The sequence below is a fragment of the Entelurus aequoreus genome, linkage group LG06 (assembly GCF_033978785.1).
Source record: "Entelurus aequoreus isolate RoL-2023_Sb linkage group LG06, RoL_Eaeq_v1.1, whole genome shotgun sequence".
In the NCBI taxonomy this organism is placed as follows: domain Eukaryota; kingdom Metazoa; phylum Chordata; class Actinopteri; order Syngnathiformes; family Syngnathidae; genus Entelurus; species Entelurus aequoreus.
Window position 1 is genome coordinate 36,140,598 of NC_084736.1, and position 17,700 is coordinate 36,158,297.

The window sequence follows — 17,700 nt, forward strand, 5'->3', positions numbered from 1 at the left end:
GTGTTAGCTTTCACTGTTATGCTGATGACACTCAACTCTACATGCCCCTAAAGCTGACCAACACGCCGGACTGTAGTCAGCTGGAGGCGTGTCTTAATGAAATTAAACAATGGATGTCCGCTAACTTTTTGCAACTCAACGCTAAGAAAACGGAAATGCTGATTATCGGTCCTGCTAGACACCAACATCTATTTAATAATACCACCTTAACATTTGACAACCAAACAATTAAACAAGGAGACTCGGTAAAGAATCTGGGTATTATCTTCGACCCAACTCTCTCGTTTGAGTCACACATTAAGAGTGTTACTAAAACGGCCTTCTTTCATCTCCGTAATATCGCTAAAATTCGTTCCATCTTGTCCACTAGCGACGCTGAGATCATTATTCATGCGTTCGTTACGTCTCGTCTCGATTACTGTAACGTATTATTTTCGGGCCTCCCTATGTCTAGCATTAAAAGATTACAGTTGGTACAAAATGCGGCTGCAAGGCTTTTGACAAAAACAAGAAAGTTTGATCATATTACGCCTATACTGGCTCACTTGCACTGGCTTCCTGTGCACTTAAGATGCGACTTTAAGGTTTTACTACTTACGTATAAAATATTACACGGTTTAGCTCCAGCCTATCTCGCCGATTGTATTGTACCATATGTCCCGACAAGAAATCTGCGTTCAAAGAACTCCGGCTTATTAGTGATTCCCAGAGCCAAAAAAAAAGTCTGCGGGCTATAGAGCGTTTTCTATTCGGGCTCCAGTACTCTGGAATGCCCTCCCGGTAACAGTTAGAGATGCTACCTCAGTAGAAGCATTTAAGTCCCATCTTAAAACTCATTTGTATAATCTAGCCTTTAAATAGACCCCCCCTTTTTTAGACCAGTTGATCTGCCGTTTCTTTTCTTCTCTCCTCTTCTCCCCTGTCCCTTGCGAGGGGGAGTCGCATAGGTCCGGTGGCCATGGATGAAGTGCTGGCTGTCCAGAGCCGGGACCCCGGGTGGACCACTAGCCTGTGCATCGGTTGGGGACATCTCTGCGCTGCTGACCCGTCTCCGCTCGGGATGGTTTCCTGTTGGCCCCGCTGTGGACTGGACTCCCGCTGATGTGTTGGATCCACTGTGGACTGGACTTTCACAATGTTATGTCAGACCCACTCGACATCCGTTGCTTTCGGTCTCCCCTAGAGGGGGGGGGTTACCCACATATGCGGTCCTCTCCAAGGTTTCTCATAGTCATTCACCGACGTCCCACTGGGGTGAGTTTTTCCTTGCCCGTATGTGGGCTCTGTACCGAGGATGTCGTTGTGGCTTGTACAGCCCTTTGAGACACTTGTGATTTAGGGCTATATAAATAAACATTGATTGATTGATTGATTGATATTCTTGATTATTATTATCATTGACTTAATGTTTCAACTCTATGTGGACAACAACTAGCACATAACATGAGTGTGTGATGGAGATGAAACATAACATGAGTGTGTGATGGAGATGAAACATAACATGAGTGTGTGTGGGAGATGAAACATAACATGAGTGTGTGTTGGAGATTAAATATAACATGAGTGTGTGTGGGAGATGAAACATAACATGAGTGTGTGATGGAGATGAAACATAACATGAGTGTGTGTGGGAGATGAAACATAACATGAGTGTGTGTGGGAGATGAAACATAACATGTGTGTGTGGGAGATGAAACATAACATGAGTGTGTGTGGGAGATGAAACATAACATGAGTGTGTGTGGGAGATGAAACATAACATGAGCGTAGAGATGAAACATAACATGAGTGTGTGTGGGCGATGAAACATAACATGAATGTGTGTGGGAGATGAAACAGCCCACAATGGATGTCGTCTTGACGCCATACAGCCAAAGTACTGATTACCAGTCTGGGGTTTAAACCATGTACCCCTGTATTGGGAGCCCACAGTGTTGACCATTGAACTATCCTGGGTCCCATCAAAATATGATTTTCTCTCATATCCAAATGCAATCATTAAACCATTATAGAGGTGAAACAAAAAACTGTATGATGGAGATGAAACATAACATGAGTGTGTGATGGAGATGAAACAAAACATGAGTGTGTGTAGGAGATGAAACATAACAGGCGTGTGTGATGGAGATAAAACATAACATGAGTGTGATGGAGATGAAAGACAACATGAGTGTGTGGGAGATGAAACATACGATGAGTGTGTGTGGGAGATGAAACATAACATGAGTGTGTGTGGGAGATGAAACATAACATGAGTGTGTGACGGATATAAAACATAACATGAGTGTGTGACGGATATGAAACATGACATGAGGGTGTGTGATGGAGATGAAACATAACATGAGTGTGTGTGGGAGATGAAACATAACATGAGTGTGTGATGGAGATGAAACATAACATGAGTGTGTGTGGGAGATGAAACATAACATGAGTGTGTGATGGAGATGAAACATAACATGAGTGTGTGTGGGAGATGAAACATAACATGAGTGTGTGATAGAGATGAAAGATAACACGAGTGTGTGATGAGATGAAACATAAGATGAGTGTGTGTGAGAGATGAAACATAACATGAGTGTGTGTGGGAGATGAAACAGCCCACAATGGATGTCGTCTTGACGCCATACAGCCAAAGTACTGATTACCAGTCTGGGGTTTAAACCCTGTACCCCTATATTGGGAGCCCACAGTGTTGACCATTGAACTATCCTGGGTCCCATCAAGATATGATTTTATCTCATAACCAAATGCAATCATTAAACCATGATAGAGGTTAAACAAAAAACTAGATCTACATTTGAACCCAGTACTACTGACTGAGAGGCAGCTGTTTTAACAATTAAGCTATCCTGGGTCTTGTTCTGTATAGATTCTGGTTAATTCACTAATATAATCATGACACCTGTCGTAGTAAACATTTGTGTACATTTGTGTATGGAACAAAATTTTCCCTTCACATGACCCAGGATAGCCCAGTGGTTAAAACTGTTGACTACTAGTACTGGGTTCAGACCCCACTCTGGTTGACAGTACTTTGTTCCACCTTCATCATACTTTACTGAGTCAGGAGTCCGCAATATAGTTGTGTATGGAACAAAATCCACTTGTGATGAGACCCAGGATAGCCCAGTGGTTAAGACTGTTGATTTGGAATAAAAGGTGCTGGGTTCAAACCCCAATCTGGTTGACTGTGTTTTGTTCCACCTCCATCATACTTTACTGAGCAAGGTGTCCTCGATTACATTTGTGTATGGAACAAAATCTTCCCTTCACATGACCCAGCATAGTTCAGTGGTTAAGACTGTTGACTAGGAAAGTAGAAGCCCACTCTGGTTGAAAACATTTTCTTCGACCTCATTCATACTTTATTTATAGTTAGGAGAAGGAGTGAGTGGGATGATCATGGAGTGTGTGAGGGACCTTCTTGCCAGACCAGTAGTTTCTGCTAGTTGTTGGGTGGACACAGTAGCTCCAGGTGCAAGATCACCATTCATTGGTTCCAAATAGAAAGACCTGGTCTGCAGTGCAACAACAGGACCAGTAAATTATTTAAATTAGCACTAAAGGCTTCTTTAACCTTGGCTTTCATACTCAATTTCCATTTGTACACATTCTTAAATAATCATTAAATGCATAAATGACAAACATCAAGAGCTTGACAAGACAGTCAAAAGTGTTATAGTTAGCCTGCACATCAATAAATCATCTGTGTAATCTGATTACATCAATGAATCATCTGTGTAATCTGATTACATCAATAAATCATCTGTGTAATCTGATTACATGTAAACACACTGCATCTCACTAAATTCATCAATAAAGTCAAAATAAGACTTCATCATAAACAGCATATGAACTGAAACCCACTGTCAGGAAGTGATGTCACACATTTTTTGTCAGGAAGTGATGTCGCATGTCGACAGGAAGTGATGTCACACATTTGTTGTCAGGAAGTAAGCTCACACATTTGTTGTCAGGAAGTAATGTCACACATTTTTTGTCAGGACGTGATGTCACACATTTTTTGTCAGGACGTGATGTCACATGTCGACAGGAAGTGATGTCACGTTTGTTGTCAGGAAGTGAGGTCACACATTTGTTGTCAGGAAGTAATGTCACACATTTTTTGTGAGGAAGTGATGTCACAAATTTTTTGTCAGGAAGTGATGTCACATGTCAACAGGAAGTGATGTCACGTTTGTTGTCAGGAAGATTACACAGTAAACACAGTAAAGTGCTTGAGCTGACAGGAAGTACTTCCTGTTATATCAAGTACTTCCTGTTAGCTCAAGTACTTCCTGTTAGATCAAGTGCTTCCTGTCAGCTTTTATACTCAATTTCCATGTGTACACATTCTTAGATAATCATTAAATGCATAAATGACAAACATCAGGAGCTTGACAAGCCAGTCAAAAGTCTTATAGTTAGCCTGCACATCAATAAATCATCTGTGTAATCTGATTACATCAATAAATAATCTGTGTAATCTGACGACATCAATAAATCATCTTTGTAATTTGATTACATCAATAAATCATCTGTGTAATCTGATTACATGTAAACACACTGCATCTCACTAAATTCATCAATAAAATGGATGCTAATGCTAACGCTAATGTTCGGGGCCGCTATCTTAGCATGTAGCATTGTCATTGATTACTCAGCAGTTTAAATGCAGCCCAGGAGGAAACACTACACAATTTCTTACTTTTATGGAGACACACACCTCTACAGACTCTCCCGCTCATACTCACAAGACAGGGAGGGAGGGGCTAGAGGTCACATGACAGGGAGGGAAGGGCGAGAGGTCACGTGACAGGGAGGGGCGAGAGGTCATATCACAGGGTGGGAGGGGCGAGAGGTCACGTGACAGGGAGGGGCGAGAGGTCACATCACAGGGAGGGAGGGGCGAGAGTTCACGTGACAGGGAGGGGCAGGCGGTCACATGACAGGGAGGGGCGAGAGGTCACGTGACAGGGAGGGGCGAGAGGTCACGTGACAGGGAGGGAGGGGCGAGAGGTCACGTGACAGGGAGGGCGAGAGGTCACGTGACAGGGAGGGTGAGAGGTCACATGACAGGGAGGGGCGAGAGGTCACGTGACAGGGAGGGTGAGAGATCATGTGACAGGGAGGGGCGAGAGGTCACATCACAGGGTGGGAGGGGCGAGAGGTCACGTGACAGGGAGGGGCGAGAGGTCACATCACAGGGAGGGAGGGGCAAGAGGTCACGTGACAGGGAGGGGCAGGAGGTCACATGACAGAGAGGGGCGAGAGGTCACGTGACAGGGAGGGGCGAGAGGTCACGTGACAGGGAGGGAGGGACGAGAGGTCACGTGACAGGGAGGGCGAGAGGTCACGTGACAGGGAGGGTGAGAGGTCACATGACAGGGAGGGGCGAGAGATCACGTGACAGGGAGGGAGGGTCGAGAGGTCACGTGACAGGGAAGGCGAGAGGTCACGTGACAGGGAGGGAGGGGCGAGAGGTCACGTGACAGGGAGGGCGAGAGGTCACGTGACAGGGAGGGCGAGAGGTCACATGACAGGGAGGGGCGAGAGGTCATGTGACAGGGAGGGCGAGAGATCATGTGACAGGGAGGGCGAGAGGTCACATGACAGGGAGGGCGAGAGGTCACGTGACAGGGAGGGTGAGAGGTCACATGACAGGGAGGGGCGAAAGGTCACATGACAGGGAGGGGCGAAAGGTCACGTGACAGGGAGGGGCGAGAGGTCACGTGACAGGGAGGGAGGGGCGAGAGGTCACGTGACAGGGAGGGCGAGAGGTCACGTGACAGGGAGGGAGGGGCGAGAGGTCACGTGACAGGGAGGGCGAGAGGTCACGTGACAGGGAGGAGCGAGAGGTCACGTGACAGGGAGGAGCGAGAGGTCACGCGACAGGGAGGGGGGGCGAGAGGTCACATTACAGGGAGGGGCGAGAGGTCACGTGACAGGGAGGGCAAGAGGTCACGTGACAGGGAGGGCCGAGAGGTCAAGTGACAGGGAGGAGCGAGAGGTCACGTGACAGGGAGGGGGGGCGAGAGGTCACATGACAGGGAGGGGTGAGAGGGCACGTGACAGGGAGGGCGAGAAGTCACATGACAGGGAGGGGCGAGAGGTCACGTGACAGGGAGGAGCGAGAGGTCACGTGACAGGGAGGGGGGGCGAGAGGTCACATGACAGGGAGGGGTGAGAGGGCACGTGACAGGGAGGGCGAGAAGTCACATGACAGGGAGGGGCGAGAGGTCACGTGACAGGGAGGGAGGGGCTAGTGGTCACATGACAGGGAGGGAAGGGCAAAAGGTCACGTGACAGGGAGGGAGGGGCGAGAGGTCACGTGACAGGGAGGGAGGGGCTAGAGGTCACATGACAGGGAGGGAAGGGCGAGAGGTCACGTGACAGGGAGGGAGGGGAGAAAGGTCACATGACAGGGAGGGAGGGGCGAGAGGTCACATGACAGGCAGGGAGGGGCGAGAGGTCACATGACAGGGACAGGACAGAACTATTACACTTACACTTTGTACACTTGTACATTTAAATATTAGCAGACATGTTTGTTGGTGTTGTTAAGAAGACTATTAATATACATTAGTGGAGGGGTCACCAACCTTTTTGAAACCAAGAGCTACTTCTTGGGTACTGATTAATGCGAAGGGCTACCAGTTTGATACACACTTAAATAAATTGCCAGAAATAGCCAATCTGCTCAATTTACCTTTAACTCTATGTTATTATTAATAATTAATGATATTTATCTTTGTGGAAACACTGATCATCTTAATGATTTCTCACAATAAATATATATATAGAATATATATAGAAACAGATAAATATCAATATGCAACACTTTATTTTTATATTTTCTCTAAGTGCACATTTTTCAAATTGAACATTTTCAAATGATCACTTCTAAGACAGTCTTGTGAAATCACAATATCCCATTTTAACTAGCTAGCCACTAACATTTTTTAACAAATCATGAATTACTTTGCACCATGTTTGTACAAATAATAACTCATGTAAAATACAAAAGTCAACTCTCAAATTTTGAAATAAATCATGTCACACTTTGAACTGGACACCAAATCTGTTATCTGTTTCTTTGTCAGTTAGTGAGAAGCCTGCCATTGCATGCTGTTAACTAGTGTGTTGTACTCTGGTGTGTAACTTGACACTGCAACTCTGAGTGAGTCTTGCAGATGTGCATCAGTGAGGCGTGTTCTGTGTTTGTTCTTGATGAAGTTCATGTCAGAAAAGGCTGATTCACAAAGATAAGTTGAACCAAACAGGTTTGCAACCTTCATAGCTGCTGGGCATACACCACTGTACTTTTCTGTGTCAACAAGGCACCAAAAGTTTGGTGCAGCCTGGTGGGCTTTGAGGTGGAGGTCATTTTGCAGTGTTACAATTTCAATCTCCACCTGTTCAGCATCCAGGCTGAATGTTGCACTTAACTGCTCAGCAATGCATGATATGTCCACGTTCTTGAAAGGATTGGAAATGAACTACACACATGCTCAAGCTGATCCAGGTCACAAAACCTGTTCTCAAACTCTTGCCCAACTCTGTGTATGACCTGAGAGTACTTTTCTGCAACTTTGTCAAAAGCCTCAGATTCTACAGATTTTCTAGATTTGCCAGAATATTTTTTTTGAATTTTAATCATAATAAGTTTGAAAAAATATTTCACAAATATTCTTCGTCGAAAAAACAGAAGCTAAAATGAAGAATTCAATTAAAATTAATTTATTATTCTTTACAATAAAAAAAATAAATTTACTTGAACATTGATTTAAATTGTCAGGAAAGAAGAGGAAGGAATTTAAAAGGTAAAAGGTATATGTGTTTAAAAATCCTAAAATCATTTTTAAGGTTGTATTTTTTCTCTTAAATTGTCTTTCTGAAAGTTATAAGAAGCAAAGTAAAAAAATAAATGAATTTATTTAAAGGCCTACTGAAATGAATTTTTTTTATTTAAACGGGGATAGCAGATCTATTCTATGTGTCATACTTGATCATTTCGCGATATTGCCATATTTTTGCTGAAAGGATTTAGTATAGAACTACGACGATAAAGATTGCAACTTTTGGTATCTGATCAAAAAAAGGCTTGCCCCTACCGGAAGTAGCGTGACGTAGTCAGTTGAACATATACGCAAAGTTCCCTATTGTTTACAATGATGGCCGCATGAAGTGAGAGAGATTCGGACCGAGAAAGCGACAATTTCCCCATTAATTTGAGCGAGGATGAAAGATTTGTGGATGAGTAAAGTGCAAGTGAAGGACTAGTGGGGAGTTGACGCTATTCAGATAGGGAAGATGCTGTGAGAGCCGGGGGTGACCTGATATTCAGCTGGGAATGACTACAACAGTAAATAAACACAAGACATATATATACTCTATTAGCCACAACACAACCAGGCTTATATTTAATATGCCACAAATTAATCCTGCATAAAAACACCTGCGTGTTTGTTACGCTAGCTCCTAGCTCCTCTGCTAGCTCCTAGCTCCATAGAACACGCCAATACAATTCAAACACCCGATCAACACACACAATCACTCAGCCCAAAAGACCGTTCACCTAACCCAAGGTTCATAAAGCTTATATATTTAAAAAAAAGTTACGTACATACGCAAAAAAAAGTTGCGCACATACGGTCAAGCGATCAAATGTTTAGAAGCCAAAGCTGCATACTCACAGTAGCACGTCTGCGTCTTTGTCATCCAAATCAAAGTAATCCTGGTAAGAGTCTGTGTTGTCCCAGTTCTCTACAGGCGTCTGTGTATCGAAGTCAAAAGTCCTCCTGGTTAGAGTCTCTGTTATCCGAGTTCTTCCATCTTGACTGCATCTTTCGGGAATGTAAACAAAGAAGCGCCGGCTGTGTACTGTTGTTGCTGACTACGTTCGAAAAATACGTCCATTTCGCACCGACAACTTTCTTCTTTGCTTGCTCATCTTCCTTCTCCATAATGCAATGAACATGATTGCAACAGATTCACGAACACAGATGTCCAGAATACTGTGGCATTATGAAATGAAAACAGAGCTTTTTCGTATTGGCTTCAATGTGGAAGGCATACCCGTGTTCGCCGGTCTACGTCACGCGCATACGTCATCCTCAGAGGCGTTTCGAACCGGAAGTTTAGCGGCAAATTTAAAATGTCACTTTATAAGTTAACCCGGCCGTATTGGCATGTGTTATAATGTTAAGATTTCATCATTGATATATAAACTATCAGACTGCGTGGTCGGTAGTAGTGGGTTTCAGTAGGCCTTTAAACAAGTGAAGACCAAGTCTTTAAAATATTTTCTTGGATTTTCAAATTCTATTTGAGTTTTGTCTCTCTTAGAATTAAAAATGTCGAGCAAAGCGAGACCAGCTTGCTAGTTGTGGGGAGGCGGGGCCGGCGGACTGACGGCGCCCGCTCCAAGATGGCGGCGAGGAGGCGTGGACGAGCGAGCGGCAAGGTGGGGCGCGCTGGGATTGACGCCGCAATCAGCATAAGGTGCGTGGAGCGCGCAGCTGTGGACAGTGCAATCACCCTCTCGGACAGCACGCAAAAGACTGATTGAAATAATAAAGAAGTCTAAACCGTCTCACGACAATGTCTTCCCTGGATGGTCCTGAGAACCCGCACGACAGTTCGGACTGTCACACTAGTAAATAAATAAAATTTTAAAAATAGAGGCAGCTCACTGATAAGTGCTGCTATTTTTAGAACAGGCCAGCGGGCGACTCATCTGGTCCTTACGGGCGACCTGGTGCCCGCGGGCACGGCGTTGGTGACTCCTGCATTAGTGTGTTGGTGTCATGTTTAGTGATGTTGTTAAGAAGACTATTAGTAGACATTAGTGTGTTGGTGTCATGTTCAGTGTTGGGTTAGTTACTGAAAACCAGTAACTAGTTACAGTTACTAGTTACTTTATTTCAAAAGTAACTGAGTTACTAACTCAGTTCCTTACACCAAAAAGTAATGTGTTACTGTGAAAAGTAACTATTTAGTTACTTTTTTTTGTCTTCTTTTTTTTTTTTTTTAAAGCTCCCATTAATGCCCTTTTAGCCTTCATTTCAGTACTGTTATTGCACTAGAGAATAATATAATCTGTTCATCAACTTGGCATGCATTTGCATCACTGAACTCTGCTAAGCAATGTGGTCTACATACAACAGACAAAGACAAAGATATGTTTCAAAGGGCCAATTTGTTTTAGGCCAGAACAAATTGACAAAACTATTTTAAATAGCTGCAACATAACATACATAAGTAACAAACAGCATAATAACAACATAGCTGTAAACCTGGCTTCACCTAAGGAAGGCACACATGACATACACAAAGCCTAACCAGGCAGATTTAAATTGTTGTTTTTGGGCAGTAGACGGGATCTTTGATCCAAGACAACTTACATTTAACGAAAATTTTCTTTTCTTTGTGCTCGACAAAAAAAAAGAAGTGAGAATATCTCTATGTTAAGACATTCGACTGGGGCTCCGTTGTTAGTAAACACAGACACGCCCCCCCCCCCCCTCACCTCCCCTCCTCCCACCCAGACACACACAGAGCGTGCCTCCAGCTTGTGACACAAGAACATTTAGAAGGAGCACACCGCAGAGTCCAGTGGCGACGTGTTTTACACCACTGCATCCCACGCTTTGCATTGGACTGGATGTATGCCTTAGATGCACTGCTTGGCCATGGAAACCCATTCCATGAAGCTCTCTGCGTACTGTACGTGGGCTAATTGGAAGGTCACATGAAGTTTGGAGCTCTGTAGCAACTGACTGTGCAGAAAGTCTTTGCACTATGCTGACCTCTCTGTCAGTTTACGTGGCCTACCACTTGGTGGCTGAGTTGCTGTTGTTCCCAAACCCTTCCATTTTCTTATAATAAAGCCCACAGTTGACTTTGGAATATTTAGGAGCGAAAAAATGTCATATCTGGATTTGTTGCACAGGTGGCATCCTATGACAGTTCCACGCTGGAAATCACAGAGCGGCCCATTCTTTCACAAATGTTTGTAGAAACAGTCTCCATGCCTAAGTGCTTGATTTGATACACCTGTGATTAATGATTCTCATCATTTGGATGGCTGGACACCATACTCTTGGCAATATAGTGTATGTATCTACAGGCATAAGACACAGATTGTTGTTTGATTAGATAACAGAAACATCTTTGTTCCAGCCTCAGTTATTCTTTTAAACAAACTATATCGCACATATTTATTTATTTGTATCTACTTAATAATTTGTGGTACTTTTACCCTTGTGACAGTTTGACCCCCCCACTGTCACTGTTTGCCCTTAAACTTCCTCTCAAACCGTGCACATTTGTAAGGAAGCCTAACATTGACAAACTACAAACATTCAATCTTGTTAGTCAGTGAAAAGCATGCACTCAAACGAATGATAACCTGTCACTCACCATGGCTCTGAACAGGTGGCTAAAAGAGTCAGGGTGGGGCTGAGGGCTTTATATAGGCGAACACACCTGCCTTGACTGATTAGGCCTAATTTGGGCCGAACCATGGTTCTGAAAAGCTGGGTGTTACAGAAGGACACTGGACATTTACAAGTTGTTATCCAAGCCTGAATACACTGTATACAAAAATGTCTGATCTACAAATGAAAAAAGTACTATGTGAATACTTTTAGATGTGTGATGGTTATTTATGGTGTATTTTACAAAAGAATTAATGAATTCCATCCATCCATCCATTTTCTACCGCTTGTCCCTTTTGGGGTCGCAGGGGGTGCTGGAGCCTATCTCAGCTGCATTCGGGCGGAAGGCGGTGTACACCCTGGACAAGTCGCCTCCTCATCGCAGGGCCAACACAGATAGACAGACAACATTCACACTCACATTCACACACTAGGGCCAATTTAGTGTTGCCAATCAACCTATCCCCAGGTGCATGTCTTTGGAGGTGGGAGGGGCCTATTCCCAGGTGCATGTCTTTGGAGGGGGGAGGGGCCTATTCCCAGGTGCATGTCTTTGGAGGTGGGAGGGGCGTATCCCCAGGTGCATGTTTTTGGAAGTGGGAGGAAGGCGGAGTACCCGGAAGGAACCCACGCAGTCACGGGGAGAACATGCAAACTCCACACAGAAAGATCCCGTGCCCGGGATTGAATTTAGGACTACTCAGGACCTTCGTATTGTGAGGCACATGCACTAACCCATGTCCCACCCACCGTATTCCCCCTGTCAAATTGGTCCCAGCTAGTGGGCGGAGCTATTGGCTATTTAAGTTGGAAAATGCCATTTTTCTGCCAGTCTGCAGTCTGTCACTGCCAGAGGAGGTTCTGTCCTGAGCAGGAGCTCAGGTCTCCATGCATCAAACATCTACTGAGGTTTTGTTTCATCTTGTTGTTGTTCTCCTTTTGACACTTTGGGATTTAAATAAATGTTTGTAAACTGTTACCAACTTTGTGCCTTGCCATCTCTGGTTTGCAAGGTTACATTACCTTCACCCGAGGCGGGGTGTGACAATCCTACTGTCTTTTACTTGGCCTCTTTTTGTTGTTCACGTGACTTTGCTCCCGTTGAGTACTTTGTCACTGTTTTGTGTTAACACCTTTGTTTATTTCCATATATGTGCCATTCTCTTCTATCTGACACTGCAAAATAAATCAACCTTCGGCTACAAATAAACAACAAACTTATTTTTCATTTGATCTTCAGATGGAGCCAATAATAACATTTTGTTTTTGGTGGCCTTTATTTTGAAAAATGTGGAAACACATTTAGGTAGCGCTATGTGAGAAAGAAGACAAAGTACTTTATTGTGAAAGGGTGGTTTTAGAAAAAGTGGATGAAGCTGACACACAAAGTGACGTCCTTCATGAATATTTGATGTCCCAAATATTTCCAGGTAAAAGAAATACACACATTCTACTTTGTACACATCAGCTACATGCTGGACACACACAACAACAAGATGCTTTGTACTTCAAGCTTTTGGCAAAAGTGCACTTTTTGAAAGCCACACTTGCAACTACATTTCTTGCAACTACATTTCTTGGCACGTTGTCAATAAACAATATTTTATTGCATTTCAAGCAACAACATTCTTTCTTTCACACACTTTTGGCACTCTCAACACACTTCTACACACAATGTGCACAGGAAGTGATGTCACACGTTTAATGACAGGAAGTGATGACGCATGTCGACAGGAAGTGATGTCACATGTTTGTTGTCAGGAACTGATGTCACATGTTGACAGGAAGTGATGTCGCATGTCGACAGGAGGTAATGTCACACGTTTGTTGTCAGGAAGTGATGTCACATGTTGACAGGAAGTCATGTCGCATGTCGACAGGAGGTAATGTCACACGTTTGTTGTCAGGAAGTGATGTCACATGTTGACAGGAAGTCATGTCGCATGTCGACAGGGAGTGATGTCACACATTTGTTGTCAGGAAGTGATGTCACATGTTGACAAGAAAGTGATCAGGAAGTTGACAGGAAGTGATGTCACATGTTGACAGGAAGCAATGTCCAATGTTGTCAGGAAGTGATGTCGCATGTCGACAAGAAGTGATGGCACACATTTTTTGTCAGGAAGTGATGTCGCATGTTGACAGGAAGTGATGGCACACATTTTTTGTCACGTTTGTTGTCAGAAAGTACTTGATCTAACAGGAAGTACTTAGATCAAGTACTTCCTGTCAGATCAAGCACTTCCTGTTAGATCAAGTACTTCCTGTCAACTCAAGTACTTCCTGTCGGATAAAGTACTTCCTGTTGGATTAAGTATTTCCTGTCAGCTCAAGTACTTCCTGTCAACTCAAGTACTTCCTGTCAGATCAAGTAGTTCCTGTTAGATTAAGTATTTCCTGTCAGATCAAGTACTTCCTGTTAGATTAAGTATTTTCTGTTAGATCAAGTACTTCGTGTTATCTGAATTACTTCCTGTCAGCCGAAGTAGTTCCTGTCAGCTAAAGTACTTCCTGTCAGCTCCAATATTTCCTGTCAGTTCAAGTACTTCTTGTCAACCTGAGTACTACCTGTCCACCGAAGTACTTCCTGTCAACCAAAGCACTTCCTGTCAGCCGAAGTACTTCCTGTTAGCTAACATGTTAACATGCTTGACGTCCAAGAATGAGGAGGACATCAAAAGACAGTTGATGATTACGACTCATTTGCATATTGAAGTAGTGGGCGTGGCTCACGTCCCCTCCTCGGCCGGCCTAGACTCCGCCTTCATGCGGACCAGCTCCTTGGCGAGCTCGTCGGCGGGCCGCTGGGCCAGGATGCGCATGACGGTGGTGCCGGTCTGGTCGGTGTATACGCGCGGCGCCAGAGGACACCAGCACACACAGCTCTTGCGCTCGGCCACGTGGCGCAGCTGCAGCACGGCCACGCCCACCACGCGGTCCGCCCGACCAAAGCAGTAGTCCTTGACGGCGGCGTGCAGCTCGTAGCAGTCTGACGACTCCTTGCCCAGGACGCTGCGCGGGAAATAGTCTTATTACTAATGGTAATGCTAGTCTTATTACTAATGCTAATGTTAGTCTTATTACTAATGCTAATGCTAATGTTAGTGCTATTGCTAGTGTTAATGTTAATGCTAATGTTATTGTAAATGCTAATGTTAGTGTTAATTTTAATGTTAGTGCTAATGTTAATGCTAATGTTATTGTTAATGCTAATGTTAGTGCTAATGTTAATGCTAGTGTTATTGTTAATGTTCATGCTCGTGTTAATACTAATACTAGTGCTAATGCTAGTGTTAATGCTAATGTTAGTGCTAATGCTAGTGTTAATGCTAATGTTAGTGCTAATGCTAATGTTAATGCTAATGTTAGTGTTATTGTTAATGTTCATGCTCGTGTTAGTACTAATACTAGTGCTAGCTAATGCTAGTGTTAATGCTTATGTTAATGCTAATGTTATTGTTAATGCTAATGTTAGTGTTAATTCTAATGTTAGTGCTAATGTTAATGCTAATGTTAGTGCTAGTGTTATTGTTAATGTTCATGCTCGTGTTAATACTAATACTACTGCTGATGCTTGTGTTAATGCTAACGTTAGTGCTAATGCTAGTGTTAATGCTAATGTTAGTGCTAATGCTAATGTTAATGCTAATGTTAGTGCTAGTGTTATTGTTAATGCTAATGTTAGTGCTAATGTTAATGCTAATGTTAGTGCTAGTGTTATTGTTAATGTTCATGCTCGTGTTAATACTAATACTAGTGCTAATGCTAGTGTTAATGCTAATGTTAGTGGTAATGCTAGTGTTAATGCCAATGTCAGTGCTAATGCTAGTGTTATTGTTAATGCCAATGTCAGTGCTAATGCTAGTGTTATTGTTAATGCTAATGTTAATGCTAATGTTAGTGTTATTGTTAATGTTCATGCTTGTGTTAATACTAATACTAGTGCTAGCTAATGCTAGTGTTAATGCTTATGTTAGTGCTAATGCTAGTGTTAATGCTTATGTTAGTGCTAATGCTAGTGTTAATGCTAATGTTAGTGCTAATGCCATTGTTAATGCTAATGTTAGTGCTAGTGTTATTGTTAATGCTAATGTTAGTGCTAGTGTTATTGTTAATGTTCATGCTCGTGTTAATACTAATACTAGTGCTAATGCTGGTGTTAATGCTAGTGCTAATGCTGGTGCTAATGGCTAAAACTCACAACTGGAAGGTTTCGTTGAACTTGGGGCTCCAGCTGTTGTTTTTGGACTTGGTGGTAAACTTGCGCTTCTTGTCCGCCAAGTAAGGTCCCACCAGGGAAACTTCCACGAAAGGCCTGAACATTCCGGATGTTTGCCATTTCATGTCGTTGACGGCAACGACTGGGGGACAGGAAGAACATTTGGAAGGATGACATCATCTTTTTTTAACCTTTCTCTCCAAACTCACCTTTCACGTTGACTTTACGCTCCTTGGTGGTTTCCACCTGCAGTAGCAACTCTCCTATGGGCTTCTCCACACCGCTACCTGATCAATATAAGTAATAGTCATCAATAATATTATTATTAATATTCTCCACACCACTACCTGATCAATATAAGTACCGTATTTTCCGCACTATAAGGCGCACCTAAAAACCTCCAATTTCCTTAAAAGCTGACAGTGCGCCTTATAATCCGGTGCGCCTTATATATGGACCAATATTGAGCCACAACAGGTCTCGCAACTACGGTAAGCAGCCGCCAACTTCATTTTCCCCCGTAGAAGAAGAAGCGCTTATTTTTCTACGGTAAGCAGCCGCCGACATCATTATCCCCCGCGCTTCTTCTTCTACGGGGGAAAATGAAGTCGGCGGCTGCTTACCGTAGAAGAAGAAGCGCTTCTTCTATAGTGCGGAAAATACGGAAATAGTCATCAATAATATTATTATTAATATTCTCCACACCGCTACCTGATCAATATAAGTAATAGTCATCAATAATATTATTATTAATATTCTCCACGCCGCTACCTGATCAATATAAGAAATAGTCATCAATAATATTATTCATCGTCATCAATAATATAATTATTATTAATCAGCATCATCTCTCCTATGGGCTTCTCCACGCCGCTACCTGATCAATATATCTATATTAGTAATAGTCATCAATAATAATCATCAATATTCTTATTAATATTCATCATTAATATTCTCCACGCGTTCCCTGATCAAGTCATCAATATTAGTAATAGTCATCAATAGTGTTATTCATCATCATTATTATTCTCCATGCCGCTACCTGATCAATACATCAATATTAGTAATAGTCATCAATGATTTTATCATTAATATTTTAATAATATTAATATTCATCATTAATATTATTATAAATATTCATCATCGTAATTAATATTCATCATCATAATTAATATTCATCACCATTAATAATATTATGAATATTAATTATAATTAATATTATTATGAATATTCATCATCATCATCATTAATATTATGAATATTCATCATCGTTAATATTGTTATTAATATTCATCATCATCAATATTATTATTAATATTCATCATTATCAATAATATTAATATTCATCATCATTAATATTATTATTATTAATATTCATCATCATCATTAATATTATTAATATTCATCATAATCATTAATTATAATAATATTAATAAGAATCATAATTAATATTATTATTTTCATCATCATCATTAATATTATTATTATAATTCATCATCATCATTAATATTATTATGAATATTGTCCTACCTGATCAATACGGTTTAAAAACGGATTCAATATTGATGATGTCAGCAGGGGGTGGGGCTAAAAACTTACCTCTATCGGGTCGAGTCTTCTCATTGGCTGTGATCCTGATGCCCATCCCGCCGTGCACTGATTGATTGGACAGCAAAGCGACCAATGAGAGATGAGAAGGACTGGACTGAGTCACTAGGGGGCATGTCTAACCCTGGGGAGCAGCTAGTAGGGGGCGTGTCTAACCCTGGGGAACAGCCAGTAGTGGGCGTGTCTAACCCTGGGGAACAGCTAGTAGGGGGCGTGTCTAACCCTTGGGAGCAGCCAGTAGTGGGCGTGTCTAACCCTGGGGAGTAACCACTAGGGGGCGTGTCTAACCCTGGGGAGCAGCCAGTAGTGGGCGTGTCTAACCCTGGGGAACAGCTAGTAGGGGGCGTGTCTAACCCTTGGGAGCAGCCAGTAGTGGGCGTGTCTAACCCTGGGGAGTAACCACTAGGGGGCGTGTCTAACCCTGGGGAGCAG

The 17,700-nt window shown here is 42.8% G+C and overlaps 1 protein-coding gene across 7 annotated transcripts in view; it reads right to left on the reverse strand.

The window, feature by feature from the left end:
* Window positions 1–12,758: 12,758 nt before the first annotated feature.
* Window positions 12,759–17,700, reverse strand: part of LOC133652193 (protein unc-13 homolog B-like) — a 151,271-nt gene continuing 146,329 nt past the window's right edge. For 6 of the 7 annotated variants that reach the window (XM_062050669.1, XM_062050667.1, XM_062050668.1 and 3 more), the window contains 4 exons: window positions 17,260–17,316; window positions 15,870–15,947; window positions 15,643–15,802; window positions 12,759–14,453 (listed from right to left, as the gene is read on the reverse strand). In XM_062050669.1, the coding sequence (XP_061906653.1) occupies window positions 14,171–14,453; window positions 15,643–15,802; window positions 15,870–15,947; window positions 17,260–17,316 (578 nt within the window). In that variant the 3' untranslated portion in view covers window positions 12,759–14,170. The remainder of the gene's footprint in view (window positions 14,454–15,642; window positions 15,803–15,869; window positions 15,948–17,259; window positions 17,317–17,700) is intronic. The other variant, XR_009826537.1, reaches the window with a different exon arrangement.